This window comes from Taudactylus pleione, unplaced genomic scaffold, assembly GCF_031769625.1.
Source record: "Taudactylus pleione unplaced genomic scaffold, aTauple2 ptg000061l, whole genome shotgun sequence".
NCBI classification, from domain to species: Eukaryota; Metazoa; Chordata; class Amphibia; order Anura; family Myobatrachidae; genus Taudactylus; species Taudactylus pleione.
This window is the reverse complement of record NW_028284463.1, coordinates 11241991-11262586: the sequence shown is the minus strand read 5'-3', so window position 1 is coordinate 11262586 and position 20596 is coordinate 11241991. Positions and strand designations below refer to the sequence as shown.

The window sequence follows — 20596 nt, the reverse complement described above, 5'->3', positions numbered from 1 at the left end:
CTCTCTCTCGGGGGCGGTGGCCCGTCCGTCCATGGCCATCTCTTGGGTGGCTAAGGCCATCGAGAGCTGGGCCAACGCTTTGGAGGACACCTTTCCGGAAGATGCTTCGGAGATCCAGAAAGCGTTGACAGGACAAATGAGGGATGCGGCTTCCTACATTGGAGAAGCTTCGTTAGATGCGAGCCTGCTGACCTCTCGGTGTCGGCTGCAGCTGTGTCGGCGCGTCGGTCCTTGTGGCTGAGGTCTTGGAGAGCTGACGCGGACTCCAAAAAGGGCCTGGAGGCCTTACCTTTTAATGGGGAGTTGCTTTTTGGTCCAGACTTGGACAAAATTGTGGATACTCTGGCTAAGTCTAAGTCAGCCTTCCTCCCTTCGGCTTCTGCACCTACCAAGGTACGGAGCTCTGCCTTTCGGTCCTTTCGGGTTCAGGGCAAGGCAAAAGGTCAGTCCTTCCCGAGGCAGTCGGCGACCAAGGCCGCTTCTAAGCCCAAGAAGCAGGCCTGGAGTGCCAGGCGCCCTTCTTCCAAGCAGGAGGATAAACCCTCTGTCTGATGGGACGTGCCTCCCTCTGGGGGACCCCAGAGTGGGAGGCCGACTTCTTCTGTTTGCCCAGTGCTGGCACGATACCACCAAGGATGCCTGTGTTCGAGAAGTGGTCTCCCAGGGGTACGCCCTGTCTTTTCGGCACAGACTGCCCCGCCAGTTTTTCTGCATGAGTCCTTCACAGGATACGACCAAGACCTTACAGATTCAGGTAGCTATAGAGTCCTTGCTGAAAGCAGGGGTCATTGTTCCCGTTCCTCAATTACAACGAGGGACGGGTACTATTCTTCTCTGTTTCTGGTGCAGAAACCCAATGGTTCTCATCGCCCTATCCTCAACTTGAAGTCTCTGAACAAATTCCTCAGAGTTCCCAAGTTCAGGATGGAAACGTTACGTTCCATCATTCTGGCGTTGGAACCGGTGGATTACATGGTGTCCCTGGATATCCAGGACTCCTACCTCCATGTTCCGATAGCACCTTCGCACCAGAGGTATCTGAGGTTCACTATCCGTTCTGGGCGCTACCCTTCGGTCATGGCCGCACATCTTCGGAACCAGAATGTACGGCTGCTGCCGTATCTGGACGACCTCCTGTTGCTGGCGAGCTCCCCGGAGGTACTGCTTCAACATCTCCACCTGACGATCGCTTGCCTGCAAGCGCCCGGGTGGCTGATAAATTGGAAAAAGTCCCCCCTGATTCCGTCTCAGCGGATGGTTCATTTGGGAGCCCTGCTGGATTCTCGTCAGCAAAGGATCTTCCTGACCCCGGAGAAGTCTCCTCCCTGCAACTGCGGATACACAGTTGCCTGAGCAGTTGCCGCCTGCCGGTCCATTCAGCTATGAGAGTTCTGGGCTCCATGGTGTCGACATTCGACATGGTGGAATTTGCCCAGTTCCATTCCCGGCCCCTGCAGGGGCTGATTCTATCGGAAAGGAACGGGTTACCTCACCGGATCCGCTCTCAGTTGCTGGTGTTGTCCCCGGAGGTTCGGCGGTCTTTGGCTTGGTGGCTTCAGACGGCTCATCTGGTCGAGGGGCGCCCCTTTTGGATCCCGGACTGGGTCCTGCTCACGACGGATGCCAGTCTTCAGGATTGGGGGGCAGTGACCGGCTCGTTGTCACATTAGGGTCGTTGGTCTGCGGAAGAAGCTCTTCTTCCCATCAACATTCTGGAACTGCGGGCAGTATACAGGGCCCTGCAGTCGCCCGGTCCCGTTCTTTACGGAAGGGCGGTTCAGGTGCAGTCCGACAACGCCACCACGGTGGCATATATCAACCACCAAGGAGGAACTCGCAGTCGGGCAGCGATGTCGGAGGTGTCTCGCATCCTTGCTTGGGCGGAGTATCACATTCCAGCGATCTCGGCAGTCTTCATTCCCGGAGTCCTCAATTGCGAAGCGGACTTCCTCAGCCGTCACGACGTGCATCCCGGGGAATGGTCGCTTCACCCAGAGGTGTTTCAGCTACTCGTGGACAGGTGGGGGCTGCCGGAGCTGGATTTGATGGCCTCCCGTCACAATCACAAGTTGCCCATTTACGGGTCAAGGACAAGAGACGCAGGCGCCAGTCTGGTAGACGCGCTGTCGGTGAAATGGACGTTTCACCTGGCGTATCTGTTTCCTCCAATATCCCTACTTCCTCGGGTTCTGCGGAAATTCAAGCAAGACGGCGGCACGCTCGTGCTGGTAGCTCCGGCGTGGCCCAGACGTCTTTGGTACTCCGATCTGAGGTGCCTCTCAATCGACGCTCCGTACCTTCTCCCTCAGTGTCGGGACCTGTTGTCTCAGGGGCCCTACCTTTACCCGGATCTGGGTCGGCTGTCTTTGACGGCGTGGCTCTTGAGACAGCCGTCTTGAGGTCTAGGGGTTTCTCCTGTTCGGTCATTGGTACCATGCTTTGGGCACGCAAGCCTGCTTCCGCACGGATTTACCACAGGGTGTGGCGCACTTATTTTCAGTGTTGTGAATCCAGAAACTATGACCCTCAGGTGTTCCGGGTTTCCAGAATCTTGGAGTTCCTTCAATCAGGTTTGGACCTCGGCTTACGCCTGGCCTCTCTTGAAGGTTCATGTGTCTGCTTTGTCGTGTGGTTTCAGCGACGGATTGCTACACTACCGGATGTTCTCAGGATCCAGCCTCCCTTCGTGGCTCCTTGGGACTTGGCGGTGGTGCTACAGGTCTTGCAGGGTCCTCCTTTTGAGCCTCTTGAGTCGGTGGAGCTCAAGTGGCTGACGTTCAAGACCGTTTTTCTCCTGGCGATTGCTTCTGCCAGGAGGGTGTCCGAGTTGGGGGCGCTTTCCTGTCGCCCCCCTTTTCTGATTTTTCACCAGGACACAGCGGTGCTCCGCACTCGTCCTGAATTTTTGCCCAAAGTGGTCTCAAAGTTCCACTTTAATCAGGAGCTTGTCGGGCCAGCTTTTCAGTCACCTGATCTTTCAGCTGGTGAGGCTTCCTTAGATGTAGTCCGGGCACTTAGAATCTACGTGGACCGGACTGCTTCGGTTAGGATGTCTGATTCATTGTTTGTCCTCTTCGGTTTTCACAAGAGGGGTTGGCCTGCCAACAAGTAAACGATAGCCCGTTGGCTTCGTTCAGTTATTTGTGAGGCTTATGCACAGGAGGGTTTACCTGTGCCAGCCTCTGTTAAGGCTCATTCCACTCATTCTGTGGGTCCTTCTTGGGCTGCTAGACGTGGCGCTTCTGCTGTTCAGCTGTGTAAGGCGGCCACTTGGTCTTCAATTCAAACGTTTTTGAGGTTCTATGCGTTTGATACCTTCGCCTCTCAGGATGCATCCTTCGGGCGCTGGGTGCTCCTTTCAGCACAGGAGCGTCCCCGCCCTTAGTTGAACTGCTGGGACATCCCCAAGGTCAACCCTGTGGACCCCCTATGGACCCTGAAGTAGAAAACAAGAGATATGGTAAGAACTTACCTTTGTTATCTCTGTTTATACGAAGTCCATAGGGTCCACAGGGCGCCCGCCCTGACGCACCTGGCTTCAAATGGGCTGTGTGGCTGGTCACCGGTTTTCCGTCTCCCATTTCTGTGAGTATGGTTTCTTGTGTGCTCCAGTCTTCCTTCTCTCTGTTTAGTCTCCTCCTCCGGCCTTGGCTGCTTACTAACTGAGGTGCCTGTGGCTTGGGGGCGGGGTATAGAGGAGGACGGACCCAAGTGCATCCTGGAAGCAGCAAAGCTTTAACTGTGTGGTGCCCGTGGATCCAGATCCAGCTATACCCCAAGGTCAACCCTGTGAACCCTATGGACTTCGTAGAAACAGAGATAACAAAGGTAAGTTGTTACCATATCTCTTGTTTTTCTTGCGCACCTATACGATGCGATGTTCTCTTACAGAAACGGTACGTTGTGTCCATATCACTGAATTGTATTCCACTTTGAGACCGGTATGTAGAGCGAATGTCTATAGCAAGTGGGATTTATCCGTTCTCTTTTTATGTTAAGGCTCAAACTGCAAATATTTTGCTTTGCAATAATAATTTAGTGCTGAGCTAAACAGTATCCAAAAGTGCTTAAAAATCAGCTTCAACGTATAACTCTAATAAATCGATATGCGTGTACTACTACTTCTGAGAGGCGTGTCATACATGTGGTAGATGTGTACTGCTACTTCTGAGAGGTGTGTCATACATGTGATAGACGTGTACTGCTACATCTGAGAAGGGTGTCATACATGTGATAGACGTGTACTACTACTTCTTAGAGGCGTGTCATACATGTGATAGACGTGTACTACTACTTCTGAGAGGCGTGTCATACATGTGATAGACGTGTACTACTACTTAGAGGTGTGTCATACATGTGATAGACGTGTACTACTACTTCTTAGAGGTGTGTCATACATGTGAAAGACGTGTACTACTACTTCTGAGAGGCGTGTCATACATGTGATAGACGTGTACTGCTACATCTGAGAAGGGTGTCATACATGTGATAGACGTGTACTACTACTTCTGAGAGGTGTGTCATACATGTGATAGACGTGTACTACTACATCTGAAGCTCTCACGAGCAGGGCCCTCTTCGCTCATGTGCTTCTCTTTACATTTTCTTCGACTCTTTACTCCCCATTAGGGCACCTAACACGTGACTGCCAACTCCCGGCTGCTTATTGTGAGTGTTTAGTCGCTATTGCAGCAATGTACATAAATAGTGTCCTTGTCCTGCACTGTAATGTACTGTAAGTTACTTGTTTTTTGTTCACTTATTAGTTCTATGTACTATGTAAGGCGCTGCGGAACACTTGTAGCGCCATATAAATAAAGGAGGATGATAATCTATTTCCCACCCTTATGCAGGCCATACACGGGGCGATTTGAATACGTACGACACCTCGGTACATTTTCAAAGTCAGCCCGATGCATCGCATGCTGCTGTGAATGGTAAATGATACATCTTGCAAGATGCTTCGGTTACCTATTTAACAGCATGACGGATCGCAGATCTTACGGTTTTCCCATAAGATCTACGATGCCGATGTACGACGGCGGGGACGTGCATCGCCGTCGTACAGCATGCCAAAACGCACACGATATGCACGATTGATCGTTGTAATCGATCGAATTCGTGCATATCGTCTGTAAAATCTTACCGTGTATGGGCCGCCTTTACTTGTGCATAACTCCAGCTAAGCGTCCGGTCTCACCAGAGGCGGCCCCTTTTAAATGACCTTTAATGATATGAGGTTGACATACATAGGTTGATATTACAGCCTAATGGTGCGTACAGTAATTTTAACTATATCGTTCACGTCATGGTCGTTCACTTTTTTGCAGTCACCAACCTGACCACGACCAACGATGCGCGTTCCCGCACTAACGATATCTATGGTCGTCGATGCGTGCAGGCCAACTTGGACGATTTTGTAAAGATTTGCTTGTAAAAAGATAGCTACACTGATATATCTATCATAGATATCTATCAGTGTGTACAACCAATATCTATCATAGATATCTATCAGTGTGTACAACCAAAATCTATCAAACTTCCTAAACAATAGTGAAGTTGCCCATAGCAACCAACCAGTTTTTACCAATCATTTTTATAGAATGAACTAAATGCTAGCTAGAACCTGATTGGTTTAGAAAGTTTGTAGCATCTTGTAGTGAATGTATCACTCTGATTTATATGACGTTGTAGACTGATGTACAGTGTTGGTGCACTTAGGTATTGAAATCTTTTATGGCGCTAGCATAGTCATAAAATTATCTATAATCTCAGTCGTAAATAAACTCCATACCCTTGATGTGGCATAGGTCTGGGTTTCTCTGTGTTATGCAACCCGGTGCCCCGGTAAATGTTTCTCGCTGCCATTTCACAGAACTTGGGCGATGACAAAGGCAAGCAAGCTGGCGGCAAGAAAGCGGAAGCGAAGACTAAGAAGGCGGGCGGAGAACGGAAGAAGAAATCCTCAAACCCTGGCACTCCGTCATCCCAAAAAAAGCTCCTCGCTCAGAGCCCACCACGCAAACGGGGAAGGCCGCCCAAGGAAGACAAGGTGTGTGACTCCTGAGACTTCCAGTGCTGATTTATCAAACTGGATATGTTCTTGCTCAGTTTAATTGGCCACTAAACCTTCAATGTTCCTTCCTATTGGTGATTATATAACTTCCGGGAGCATGTCCATTCTTTTGTCCACAGTGATCAGCTATGTGCCAACTTGGATTCCTCAGCAGAATGATGTGCATAGGAAATTTAATCCCAAATTATAATATTGTCTCACAATCTTTCATGTCCGATTTGTGATTATTGGGCAAGTTGGTCAAACCAGTGCGTAAATGATGCCAGTGTCCCCAGTCCTCTTCTGACGGCACTGCCAGTCCCCCTATACAGTATGTCACCAGACAGATAAAACACTAATCCCATCTGTGTATTTGCTCAGAGAGGCTGGATTAGCCCTGTGTGGACTCCTTTGATGTATTCTTTCATTGTTATAAATCGGGCATTGATGTAAAGCAACATTTTATAAAGGATGGTGTCCAGGAATCTCCATATAATGGTCCTTAGCGGAGAGTTTCTGGCCAGGACAGAGCATGGCTCTTACTGAGGATACTTCATTCCTAGGCCCCCTGAGGACATGGCACGCATAAGGAGTAAACCACAGGGATGTCTTACTGAGGATACTTCATTCCTAGGCCCCCTGAGGACATGGCACTCATAAGGAGTAAACCACAGGGATGTCTTGCTGAGGTACAGGCTGGGAAGTTATAGCCTCTGATTCCAGAGATAGAGAAGTGAACGTCCCCCAGAAGGCAGTAGTCCTCCCGATTTTTCTCATTATAAAGATGGGGGTCACCAGATGAAATAGCTGGCGTGCTTGCAGTTCACCAGTAATGCACCAGAAAACAATAGAGGCGTCTGTCTGTTATTTGCCCCCTGGCACGGTATGAATAATAATAATAAAGACAGTGCATCTTTACCCTCCCATTTGAAACCTGCACTAGCGCGGTCAGCCTAGACTGGTAGTGGAAAAAGCATGAATTTATTAGTACACACTTGTCTTTTATAGTTGTGTTTTTATTTTTTTTATGTGTATACTGTATATACATATATGTGTATATATACACACCTAAACATCGGAATCATGTAGAACACCCAGTGTAATACATATAATGGATATAGCGCGGATGTAGGGGCGCGACCGATAGCTGGCGCGCGGATGTAGGGGCGCGACCGATAGCTGGCGCGCGGATGTAGGGGCGCGACCGATAGCTGGCGCGCGGATGTAGGGGCGCGACCGATAGCTGGCGCGCGGATGTAGGGGCGCGACCGATAGCTGGCGCGCGGATGTAGGGGCGCGACCGATAGCTGGCGCGCGGATGTAGGGGCGCGACCGATAGCTGGCGCGCGGATGTAGGGGCGCGACCGATAGCTGGCGCGCGGATGTAGGGGCGCGACCGATAGCTGGCGCGCGGATGTAGGGGCGCGACCGATAGCTGAGGGTCTGCAGTGTCTGCGCTATATATACACACACACACACACACACACACACACACACACACACACACACACACACACACTAATAAATGAATGAAGAGAAACCATGTTGGACTCTAATGGAGTCTGGAGTACAGAGATGACTGATTGCAGCTAACGTTCTGTGTTTTGGTTATTTAGGGCACCACATCCCCACAGCCGAGTTCCCTGAAGAAGCTGGCAATGAAGACGGTGTCCCGGTTCAGCTGGCCCCCGCCCACAAGCGAGGTAAGAATAGGCACTGAGCCCATAGAGGCTCCTGATACTGCCTGCGTTATCCCCACGGTCACGGTGTTGGTGCAGTGAGCTAGTGGTCCTGTATGGCAGGCAGTATGCATTACATCACCGACAGTAACTGAATGTGGGTCTCTCTACTGTTCCCACAGCAGCTATTACATAGAGAACTGGACAGAGACCTATCACTGCAGGTGATTTCTTCCTGGCAGTTATTAGAAGAGATACAGGTAGCGGACAAATAATATACACCTGGGGTAGTGAGGCACACACATAGGCTGCTCTCTGCATTTTGGAACAATCACCGTAATAATACTATGTATTAGACAGCTGTAAGAGGGCCCTGCTCACTATCTTACACTCTGTAGGATAATGGTCCTTTAGACTCTAACCCTAACACCCCACAGCGTATACCTAACACCAACACATCTCCCCCCCCCCCCCCCCCCCGTAGGCTTACCCTAACCGCAGAGCCCCTCGTCCACAGCCTGACCCTAACAACTGCAGAACCCACCCCAGTATCCTGACTCTCACCCCTCCCCCCCAGCAACCTGACCCTAAAGGCCTTACCCTGACAAAACTGCCCCCCACCACAACCTGACCCTAACACTCCCCCGCAGCCTAACCCGAACAACTGCAGCACCGACCCCTTGTATCGTGACCCTAACAAACCCCCCCTCCCCCCAGCAACCTGACCCTAAAAGCCTACCACCTAACTATAAAAAGTGCAGCATCCCCACCACCAACCCCCGCCGCAGCCTAATGGTGGGTACACACTGGGCGATATTACTGAGCGACTGCACGATTACGACATCGTAATCGTGCAATCGCTCAGTAATTGTGCACAAATCGTGCACTTTTATGTCAGAAACGACCAGCGATGCGCACTCCAGCTGGTCGTTTCCGACATTGTCCATCGCCTGAACATGCAGCACAACCTGACGACCTCGTCAGCTTGCTGCATGATGGGGAATGGGGGAGAGAGCCCGGCGCTGAACGATATCGTTAATGATATTGTTCAGCGGCTGTGCTCAATGTCATGAAAGACACTGAGCACAGCCTGCCGGGGTCACACTAGAAGATATCGCTCAGGGGGCATATTGTGTAGTGTGTACGCACCATAACCCAGTTAAGGAAGTCTTATGTGCGAGGGAGGGAATTCCACAGTGAGGGTGCAGCCTGAATATAGTCCTGTAATGATGAATGGGAGCAGGTAATGTGTGTGACTGGAGGACCCGAGCTAGGACATAGTTGTAGATAAGAGATGTATGATGGTGCAGGGTTGTTTATGGCTGTGTATCTACGTTTATATTGGTATTGGGCAACTCATGTAAGGACTGACAGCTGATCAGTAGCAGCAGAAGAAAGTGCTGTGAGGAGGATCAGCCTACTGGCTGTACTCGTTATAGCTTGTAGGGGTGCAAGTCTGTTTAGGGGAAGACCAGTAAGAAGACTCTTGCCGTAGTCCATGTGGGATATTGAGTGCATTTATTAGTGTTTGTATGAGATATAGATTTCATGTGTGGATACAAGGATAACTGTGAGATAAGACTTGGAGCATAATGGGTAGGGTTTATTGTCGTGGTAACACCGACCTGGCATTTGTAGTTAACTACTATTGGCCGGTGGGAATATTCATCGCTATTTGTGAAAGATTAAGTTTCAAGTGGTGAGAGGACATCCAAGAGCCTTGTGGTTCTCCAACTGATAGAGGAAGCGGAGAGGAGGTGTATGCAGAGAAGTGAGCACTGACAGAGCTACTAGAGAAGACGGATGAGATGGTTATCTATAGAAATGCTGGACATCTGGTTGGGGTGGCTGCCGGAGGAGATCAGGGACTATGTAAGAGGGGGGTTTGTCGGACCTGATTGGTAGGTCTGGTAAAAACACCACAGAGCAGGACACATTTGTGCATTTAGTGTTGCAAAGATCACAGGGATTAGACTACAGGGCACTGGAGGCAAGTCAGCCGTCCGTCATGTTCCCCACAAACGGATGTGTGACTGTGAGGCGCCAGTGTAGGAGACTTTACAGCGGGCTCTGGTTTCCTAATGCAGTTTGGCTGCCGTCCTTTTCTAGGCAAGGTCCATGCTGAGCGCTACTTAATCCTACTGGTAACCTTCACCCCTCGCTGCAACATGTCCTGCATTCTCCAGGGTCACAATGCAGCATATGTTCTCACACATTGTACTGATGTTATCCATATGTGCTGGCCAGAGCCGTAACTAGACTTTTTGGTGCCCTGTGCCAGAAAGAGCATTGGCGGTCCCCTCATTTTTCAAAGGGACATAATACACCAAAAACAGGGCCAAGGCCTCAGGGGGAAGGGCCAGGGAAGAGATGGGAGAGGCCAGGAGATGCTGGGGATGAAATAAGAGGAAGCTACAAGCAAGAATGATAATAAACAGAAATCTGACAGGCCCAAACAGCGCCCCCTGCCCTGTGGTGCCCTGTGCCATGGCACCGGCCGCACTACCCTAGCTATGGCCCTGGTGCTGGCCATCTCACCAACTAGACCTGAAGCAACTGCCCATCTCTGGGATATTCGGGAATAGTGTCCGTAGCTGCATTTTACATCACTATAAGGCGTCTTGTAGAAGAACAGTTGTGGTACACCCCATCCCCCCCCCCCCCCCCCCCATCTTCTCTCATAGGCAGACCCTATGCCAGGGTGTACGCACCCGCACCCATACTGTGGCTGCACATAGCGGTCCACCAAGTACCTTTTACAGGTGTTTGTATTTTTGGTCCACTACCTGTATCTTGCTATACACGCATTAGTTGCACTTCTGTTTTCACACACAAAAAAACTAATTACAAAAAATATACTTTGTCTTCTCCAAACACCTAGGCGGCAGCCATTTTGTATGCTCAACCAACCTTTAGGAAAATGCAGCTCATCAGATCACAAGTCCTGTGGGCACCTGGTGCCCTGAAGTGAGCCGCACCCCCTAGTGGGCAGTGCAGCATACTGGTATGCCAATAAACCCTGCAGCACGTGTGCCTGTATGTCTGGGAAATACGATTGGACGCTCCACAGGGGAAAGGACAGAAGTCCCTGAGTGACTCTCCTAGGATTGTCCAATGATTTGTCACTGTATAATGATTGATGCACTGCATTGTCATAGACACTGGTTTAGCCCACACCAGAGGTTCCCAATCTCTGTCCTCAAGGCACCCTAATAGTCCAGGTGTTAGGGTTATCCATGCGTGACATTAATTAGTGCCTCAGTCAGTTGTCATTTCATCTTCTCAAATATAGATATTGGTGTTCACTCTAGGGCTGGAATGGGGCAGGGCGCCTGTGTGTAAAAAGGGCACTATTGCGCACTCCTGAAAAGAGGGTGTGGTCACTCGAAGACCGGGGAAGGGGGGGTGTCCTTAAGAAACACACCCTTTTTATCACTGTAGGGGGCGTGCCCAGCACGCGCAGAGATGCTGGGCAGCCCCAGAGCTCTCGCTCTCCCCGCACAGTCAACAGATATTCATCCGACGGTTGAATTACATAGCCACTCCCCCCTGGCGTGAGGACGCCAGCCGGTCGGCTTGTTTCAGCAGGGCGCTGCCATAAGGACAGGGTGCATTTTAGCATTCTTAAATTGGGCAGGCTGTGGCGCCCTGCTAAAGCAGCCTGAAGATGACCCTAGATATCCTTTAAAACATGGACTGTGAGTGCCTTGAGGACGGAGTTTAGGAACTCACACATTGACTGCCTGTAGTTTGCGGTAATAAAATTATTAAGGTGAGGGGGATAAATCTGGGTCTCATAGCGGCTACAGCGTGTGAATTCTAACAATGTATTGCAAGCCTCCTGTACAGTGAGTGCCCAGTGCCATACAGTAGTGTGACTGGGGACAACTGACTGTTATTACAGAACGTTCCTCACTAGGGGACAACCAATGATTATTATTACAGAGCCAGGAAACTGACGCTGCGTTTACACTAAAGCGGTGCCCTCCGATACCCATCCTGCCTGGTGAACGCTTCTGTGGCACGCTGTAGAGCAGTGGTCTCCAACGTTAATTGAGGTGTGAGCTACTTTAGAAAAATGGGGCTGCTGTGTGATTGTCCGACAGGGCAGGGCGGGAGTCACTACGCCGTAGTGTAGACGCCGTGGGCAGAGCCACGTTGGAAGTACGTTGGGTGATTGCTGTAGAGGCTGCAGCAATCACCTGACGTGCTTCCCTGTGGCTCCACCCATGGCGTCAATGCCACGGGGGAGCACACGTCAGAGGTCACTTCCTCCTAGTTTACTGGGCAGTACTGCAGCTAGGTGAGCTACCAAAATCAAGACCGTGAGCTACCAGTAGCGTGCGAGCTACAGGTTGGAGACCACTGCTGTAGAGGCTCCTCTCTCTCACACTGGTTGGGGTGATAGTGTCTTGTCCTGGTACAGAGGGAAGCATCTCAGTTTCTCTCTCTGTTCGGTTGCAGCGTTCCAGGGACGACTCTCACTTCCAGCACTTCCTGCTCAGCCAGACCGAGAAGGTAGGCCACGCAAGCATGCAAGAGCAGACCTGAGGCCATGTCTGGACCTCTGTGCTTTTAGCATCCCGACCGCTCCATCCCAGGAATAAGCCATCCGAAGCGGTTCCTCCTGAATGTTGCTTTGCTGACTCGTTCTTCACTGGCAGTAACGCTCCTGTGTTCTCACAGTACAGTTTCGGTTATTGGGTTACAGACTGACCCTGAGCTCCCTACGCAGTGTGACAGCTGCCATTAGTCCATTGCGCTGCCTCATTGTCATGGGTAACGCAGCAGTTACAGGGAGAGGTACGTTAACGCCTCCCGTGCAGTTGGTTGAGGAGTTCGTTCAACTTTACTATAGCAGGATGTGAGAGTTGTGTTAGAGAAGCCATATAATACCTGTGTATTATAAAGTGCAGAACCATCTGTTTATGGCAGGATAAATAGGATATGCCATACTAAATGTATATATTACTATATTTTTATGGCTTCTTTGGGGCATCCATTAATAATGCAGTGTGGAACACTGTGAGGTCAAAGGAGTTTGAACAGAAATATTGTGGTTTAAAATAAATTTGTTTCCTGGGCAACTCTGTAGATGTTCTGCACCTCATACAGATGGGTCACATAACATCGCCGGGGCCAGCTTTATTCTGAAGGGTTTCACCCCCTTTTACTGTCCTTGGCATTGTCCTTTAGTACCCAACCCCCCCCCCCCCATGAGGGGAGGGTCCCAGACCTGTCATTCAGCACCCTCCCGCTCCCTATGAGAACAACTGTGTGGGAGCTCACTGACACCCCCCATCCCCTTTTGCTGTCCTTAGCAGGCACTCAGCGCTGTCCTTTTGTACACCCCCCCCCCCCCCCCCCCCCTAATGAGAGTACCCGTGTGGGAGCTCCCTGACCCCCCTTTTGCAGTACTTAGCAGGAGCCCAGCACTGTCCTTTTAACAGGCTCTCTGGAATTTTGCATCAGAGAATCCAGAGCAGTGCTGAAGATGACCAGGAGGTCCCGTCTGCTGACTGCACCATCACTCTACAATAAAGTTTTTATTTTTTTCTATCATTTTATTTATTTTTGTTTCTATTAAAGTTTGCCCATTGTAACGAGCCTGTGATTTAGTGCAATATTTAACATCTGTAGAAGTTTCCCAGAAGTTAGATGATGTAAGGAGATTTTAGATATTTCTGGCTGTTGGGATTGTCCAAGCCCTGACTTAGGAGGAATGTACTAAAGTTGGTGTTCCTATGTGAGAGATCCGTATCCCTTTTCTGACCAGAGTTGTTGTAAAAGGGATATTATGTTGACAGAAGTGGTTATTTGTTACAAAAATAAAATCGTGTTAACCCTCCGCTTCTCCCCCTTTTTTTTTTTTTTTTTCTTCTTTTTTCAAAACTAGTTTTTGGGTGAAATAACCGAAGTACAACTAATCCCAAGAGAGGTTGCTTGTCTCTGGTCACATGATCAGCCAGGTCCCTGATGATTTATGAGCGCCCCCTGCTGCTCAGCTCCCTCCTCCCCGCTCCCGCCATAATACAATTGTTTTTAGCGCCGCGATAATTAATCGCCACCCATTGGAGCATTTTGATCGGTTTTGGGCGCACCATTAATTATTGCACTTGACGTGCCTAACTAGTCTGCTGGCTAAACCCGTCTAAAGTCCTGGTTAGTGCGCCCAAATACGGACTGTGCACATCTCTGCTTGCCAGCTCAGGAGATTCACCCCCCGGTGTCTGGGGCAAATGCAGTAGCCTGCATCGCCGAGTTCCGTGCAAGACTGTCCGTTGTTTCAAAGTAGCGGTCATTTATATGGTAAAACCGGGCTGACTCTTTCTTTTTAAATGACTGCTACATTAAGACATCAGGCAGTCTTGCGCGGAACTCGCCGATACCTGCAGGCTATTACATTTACCCCTCTGTCAGGAAAGGGACTGGATTGGCTGGATACAGCAGATGTTTCAGGACTTTCTTTGCTCCAGAAGACCCAGTCCACACAACCTTTTAGGACAGAGCTATTCAATAGATCGCGCAGCAAACCCCGACTAAGGATTGCTGCTCGCATCCCCGGAGGGAGGCGATCTCCCAGCGCTATTTACATCGCGCTCAATTGAATCGAGCCCATGGAGTCTGTCAGCCACTGTGGCTAATCTAGTCTGTTGTGTGCCCAGGCCTCCATTATGGCGGAGAATGACCGATTATACAAAGTGAATATCCATCCTCTTTCTTTCTCCTCCTTGCTATTTTGAAATGTAATGGATTATAATGTTCTCCATCAGGGGATTAATTCTTTCCCAGCACCACACTCCTTAATGGCTGCTCTGGGGTATAGTGTCCAGAAGAGGGGACCCCCTCTTACAAAGGTGTAAGTGGTGACATCCGTGGGACTGACATGGGGGCATCAACTTCCGATGTGTCCACATACATCTTACCTCGTGCACTACAAGTCGCCTTTAGCATCGCCATGCGACTCTCTAGCACCAAGCGACTATTTCCCTTAGAAACGCGTGTTATTTGCCAAGCGATGCCAGTAGGACGTACAAGCAGCTCGTGGTGATATGTGGCACGGCCAGAGTCTGTATGCGGCTGTATCTGCATGCACAATGCTACGTTACAATATTAGTCACTGACACTGCAACATACAGCATTCGCCGGGCTGCAACTAGCCGCAGACGGCGTTCAACTCCATAGAAGTCATAGACGCGGGCACACTAGTCGCGCCATCCATGCCGCGGTGCATACGCATTGTGGGATGGATGAGTGTGGCTACGTCTATTGCATTTCGCATGTAGAACAGCCGCACACAGAATATAGGCACGCCGCATATCCTTTTAATCAGCGGAAGCGTTTTCTGCATCCTGCTCATATCGCTTTTCGAATTAGATGCTTTTTACGGGAAAAAGTCGCTCGGAATTAGTGTTGCGCCACTAGAAGGTCTGTTTAACGTGCGAGGAGGCTAGATGTATGTGGACACGTCTGTAATTACAGTAAGGCTGCGGTGCGCAAACTTTCTTCATTCATGGCACCCGAGAGCATCCGCATTTTTTTTTTTTTTTTTTCATGGCACCCCTAGGCCAAATAATTGATATTGAAATATTCAGCAACAATTACTACATTTAAGTAAATTGTGCTGACCTGCCACCCTTACAGATGCGTCCTTACACATCTCTGCTGCCCGCTACGTGCAAGGTCCTGTAAGACTATTAGCACTGGGTGCCTTTTTTTTTCTTTTATGCGTCATTATTCCAATAAAGTGTCTAATACCCCTTTCAGACATACAACCCGGGAAATTTCCTGCTCAGACCCGGGAATTTCTCCTGTGCAAATTCCCGGGTATTTGGTCGAGACCCCCCTTTCACACTGCAGTGTCTACCCGGGAAATTCCCATGTAGACCCCTTTCAGACATAAGCCAGGTTCTTTAGTAGTAGTCCCCTCCGCCCTATGCAGTGCCCCTAGTAGTAGTCCCCCTCCCCTTGTAGTGCCCCCAGTAGTAGTAGTCCCAACCCCCCCCCCTTGTAGTGCCCCCAGTAGTAATCCCACCCTGGTATTGCCCCCATAGTAATCCCCCCCCCCCCTGGTAGTGCCCCCAGCAGTCTGACAGACTCTCAGCGGCTGCTGATTACAGCAAACAGACAGCTCCGGTGGCTGTGTGTTTGTGCTGTGTAGTGTTGTCCGAACTCCGTCCGGTCAGCGCTACACACGCGGTGCAGTCTGTGTCACAGTGACAGACTGCCCGCGGCCCGCATGACGTTGCGGCCCGGGGGGGCACATGGCACCCTGCCCCCCGGCCCAGCCCGCCACTGAGCGTAGAGCGTCCTAAAGGACACTCTACGCTGTCAATGTAAAAGTTGCTTGGTGCTGCCCGGGAGTAGTAAATTCCCGGGTAGCACCATTCAGACAGAAGCAGGGTAAGTCCCGGGAAAAAGCCTGGATGATTGCAGGGGCGGCTACCCGGGAACATGTTCCCGGGTAGGCACCTTTCAGACAGACTCGGGTACCCGGGAATTTGGCCGAGGCAGGCCAAATTCCCGGGATTCTCGAGATGTCTGAAAGGGGTATTAGTTTGCTGGTGCGACTTAGCTGCATTTTCGGGCGAAAAAGGCGCCCAAAGTTAGCAGAGTTGCACGGGACCTGACTGCTCACTCATGCCAGGCTAGTGGCGCTGCATGGCGTATAGAGGATAGATGTATGAGGGCACCTTTGTAGGTCATTTATGTGTTGGAGGACAGGGCTGTCCTTTTGTTTGTATACATTTTATGGTTGGCAGCCAGCAGCTCTGGTTTTGCATTTCACATGGACCATATATAACTTTATTTAACCCTGTACCGCCAACCCATGGCACCCCTGCGGGTTTGGGACCGATTGCAGTAATGGAAGAGATACTACTTGATACCGTGCTCCTTTTTTCATGGAAACCTGTTTACACAATGAAGATACATACTAATTTGTATTGGGTGTGACTGATGTTACAGAAGCCCCAGGTTTCTTTATCCAGTGTATATAATTTGGTTATAGGATTTAGAGCGCTGGTAGTGTGAGCACAGTACTTTTTGCGCTACATTGCTGCGCGGCTTGCGCCCGGGTGAGGCCGAGCGCCAGCAGATCGCTCTTTGTTGGAGAGCAAATTAGGCCGTCAAGTTAATATCCGTGTGAAAAATAAGAGAATCGGAGGTGAACGATCCCCGCGTCCTATCCTGGTAAAGGAATGCTTCTAGCAAGGTGCGGTCTGGTTATCAGGCAAGTACCAAACATTCTTTTACTTCTAAATACAGTAGTAGCGTTAGATAATTTATATTAGAACAAGAGAAGGCAAAAAGTTCAGATTACTTTATTGTTTTTGTATTATACCTTTTTGATTTGGCTTCACTAGAATCTTTATGTACGAGTAATTCTATAATGTAAATGGCATTTGGAATTAAATCAATGGGCGTTGTGCGGGTGATGCCCGTGATGTGCCGTTGGTACACCAGCAACAGCATTCTTCATCGCCCCCTAAATCTTGCGCATTGCGCTCCTAAAGAGCACATTTTACTTTGTGTCACACTTCATAGACCCACAGTGCACCCTACACACACTGGTGCTGATGTAGTGTTAGAGGCGCATTTTACACCTGCATCATTTAGATAAAGTGCATGAGAGAAGAGACGCATTTTGCCCACTACAGTGTAGATTCAGAGTTGGGAGCAAAGGAAAACAAGCAAGTAATTGTGCACCTTGGTAAAACCATGTTGCACTGCAGGTAAAGTGCCCGTAGATCAGGCAACAGATTCCCCGGTCCGATTGGAACCGCTGGTTGGAAACGCTGATTGGCGACAATCGATGGTCACTGATCCTTCGGGAAATCTGAAAACTGTTTTATGTTAAAAATGCCAGATTTGCCCATTACGATCAGATTTTGGTCAGAATTAGCAAATCTGGGAAATCCAACATGTCGGCAGATGTAAAATGTGCAGAGAGATTTAGATTTGGGAGGGGTGTGTTGTAGCACAAATCTAAATTGCAGTATAGGAATAAAGCTTATCCAGCATTTATGGGCTACATGTAAAAGCAGTCAGTATTTACCGTGCATACGGAATATATGTATTTGCCTCCCTTGCGCTCCAACATGGTTTGTCTGGGTGCACAGTTACTTGCTGGTTTTTTTTTTTTTTCCGACTCATGTACTGTATGTGCCAGGTTTATGCCAATAGAACACTGGTGTGTGTGTATGCCAGTAGAATATTGGTGTATGTGCCAGGTTTATGCCAGTAGAACACTGGTGTGTATGTGCCAGGTTTATGCCAGTAGAACATTAGTGTATGTGCCAGGTTTATGCCAGTAGAACACTGGCGTGTGTATGTGCCAGGTTTATGCCAGTAGAACATTGGTGTATGTGCCAGGTTTATGCCAGTAGAACATTGGTGTATGTGCCAGGTTTATGCCAGTAGAACACTGGCGTGTGTATGTGCCAGGTTTATGCCAGTAGAACATTGGTGTATGTGCCAGGTTTATGCCAGTAGAACATTGGTGTATGTGCCAGGTTTATGCCAGTAGAACATTGGTGTATGTGCCAGGTTTATGCCAGTAGAACACTGGCGTGTGTGTCAGGTTTATGCCAATAGAACACTGGTATATGTTTCTAGTATGTGCACATTATAGGACATTAGTGACGTTACAGTAGCCAATGTGGGCGCATTATGGGACATTAGTGACGTTACAGTAGCCAATGTGGGCGCATTATGGGACATTAGTGACGTTACAGTAGCCAATGTGGGCGCATTATGGGACATTAGTGACGTTACAGTAGCCAATGTGGGCGCATTATGGGACATTAGTGACGTTACAGTAGCCAATGTGGGCGCATTATGGGACATTAGTGACGTTACAGTAGCCAATGTGGGCGCATTATGGGACATTAGTGACGTTACAGTAGCCAATGTGGGCGCATTATGGGACATTAGTGACGTTACAGTAGCCAATGTGGGCGCATTATGGGACATTAGTGACGTTACAGTAGCCAATGTGGGCGCATTATGGGACATTAGTGACGTTACAGTAGCCAATGTGGGCGCATTATGGGACATTAGTGACGTTACAGTAGCCAATGTGGGCGCATTATGGGACATTAGTGACGTTACAGTAGCCAATGTGGGCGCATTATGGGACATTAGTGACGTTACAGTAGCCAATGTGGGCGCATTATGGGACATTAGTGACGTTACAGTAGCCAATGTGGGCGCATTATGGGACATTAGTGACGTTACAGTAGCCAATGTGGGCGCATTATGGGACATTAGTGACGTTACAGTAGCCAATGTGGGCGCATTATGGGACATTAGTGATGTTACAGTAGCCAATGTGGGCACATTATGGGACATTAGTGACGTTACAGTAGCCAATATGGGCACATTATGGGACATTAGTGAAGTGTCATATATGACAGTTTGTGTCCGGACAGCGTTATTTATGGTGTAGCCCTTGTAACGTCTGCCTTTCCTCTGTATGTCACAAAGGTTATTTATTAAATCCATGTATGTAACCTGCATGTCTTTAGCCACAGCCCAGTGCTGGATAACAGGCTGCAATTTCTCTTCAAGGCTCATCCACAAAGCACTGGTCATAATATATGTTCCAGATGGAAGTGGCAGGTACTGTACAGCAGGCTCTGTGTCTTGTCTGCACAGACAGTAACAACAGGAAGAAATATCTGAGTGAGGGCCGTATTCCATTTGGAGCGAAAAGCCGTTTTCGGTGAAACTTTTTTGCCCGATGACGTCATTTTCGACAATTTAATTTATCCCCGTATTCAATTTCAGCATCTTTTCGCTAACGCGATAACGCAAAGCAATGTAACAGGCAAAAAAAGTTTTGCCTATGAACACCCGGCAGAAAAAAGTGCAGAATTGGGATTTTGGGGAGCAACACTGCGGGAACCACCCTGACCCCTATGGACACCCCACTATCTCCCCCCCCCCCCCCCCCCTGACGCAACTGCGTCAAAAAATTTAAAAGAAAAACCCATAAAGGACACCCCAAAAAAGCACTTTGAAAAAAGTGACAAAAAATTCAAAAACTAGCGAAACAGTCTTTGGGGGGTTCTGGAAGTATGGGGGAGGTGTATCTTTGATTGCAGGTGTTTGCTGAAGGTGTGTGTTTGGCACTTTTTAATGCTTGACTTTAGCAACTTTAAAATATGCATGGACCCATTTTCATGTACCCCATGATGGGCATACTTATATTTCCCCCAAAAAGTTGCAAAATGCTATTCTTCACCACTTGCCGACAGACGCTAAATAGCGCCTATATAGACCATTCAAAAACCCCAACTACCTTCAGCAGGCTACCCATAGTGAACCCCCATGTCAGAGCTTCTTTTGGGGGGCGTCAGGCTGATTTCCCCAATAACTACAGGACTTTTCACCTGTTTGAGTTTCACTGCGTCCCGTTTTTGCCAGTTTGAAAACGGAGATACCCGGGGACGCGCGTGATACTTTTTCGTGCAGAAAAGCTGCGAAGATGTATGTTTTTTTTTTTTGTTTGTTTTTTGTAACAAGAACATTTTCTCTTACAGTAGATCCCATATAAATATAACATTGCAAATGCTTCCGATGTGAAAATCATTTTAATTGACTACAGCATGTGAAGAACGAATGACATTTAGAGCTCTGTTAGTGCTCTGTTCCAAAATATAGCCCATTTATGACGATCTAGGGGTATTTTGTTAAATACTAGGGAATTTGGCTGTCTATAGAATATATAGATGGGCAAACCTGGATACCTGGAGCCATTGCAGGCCACGTAGTCATTGTAGGCCACGTTTTGTCCATCGCAGTCCTCTGGTTGATCAAAGCAAAATTCTTGTGCTACCTTTAAACCTCAAACGCTGTC

At 49.0% G+C, this 20596-nt stretch overlaps 1 protein-coding gene across 4 annotated transcripts in view; it reads left to right on the top strand.

Annotated features, from left to right (window-relative positions):
- GLYR1 (glyoxylate reductase 1 homolog) overlaps nt 1-20596 on the top strand; it is a 77786-nt gene that overhangs the window by 30741 nt on the left and 26449 nt on the right. For 2 of the 4 annotated variants that reach the window (XM_088464685.1, XM_088464701.1), the window contains exons 5-7: nt 5876-6052; nt 7672-7758; nt 12199-12252. In XM_088464685.1, coding sequence (XP_088320811.1) covers nt 5876-6052; nt 7672-7758; nt 12199-12252 — 318 coding nt within the window. The remainder of the gene's footprint in view (nt 1-5875; nt 6053-7671; nt 7759-12198; nt 12253-20596) is intronic. The other 2 variants (XM_088464694.1, XM_088464710.1) reach the window with 1 other exon arrangement.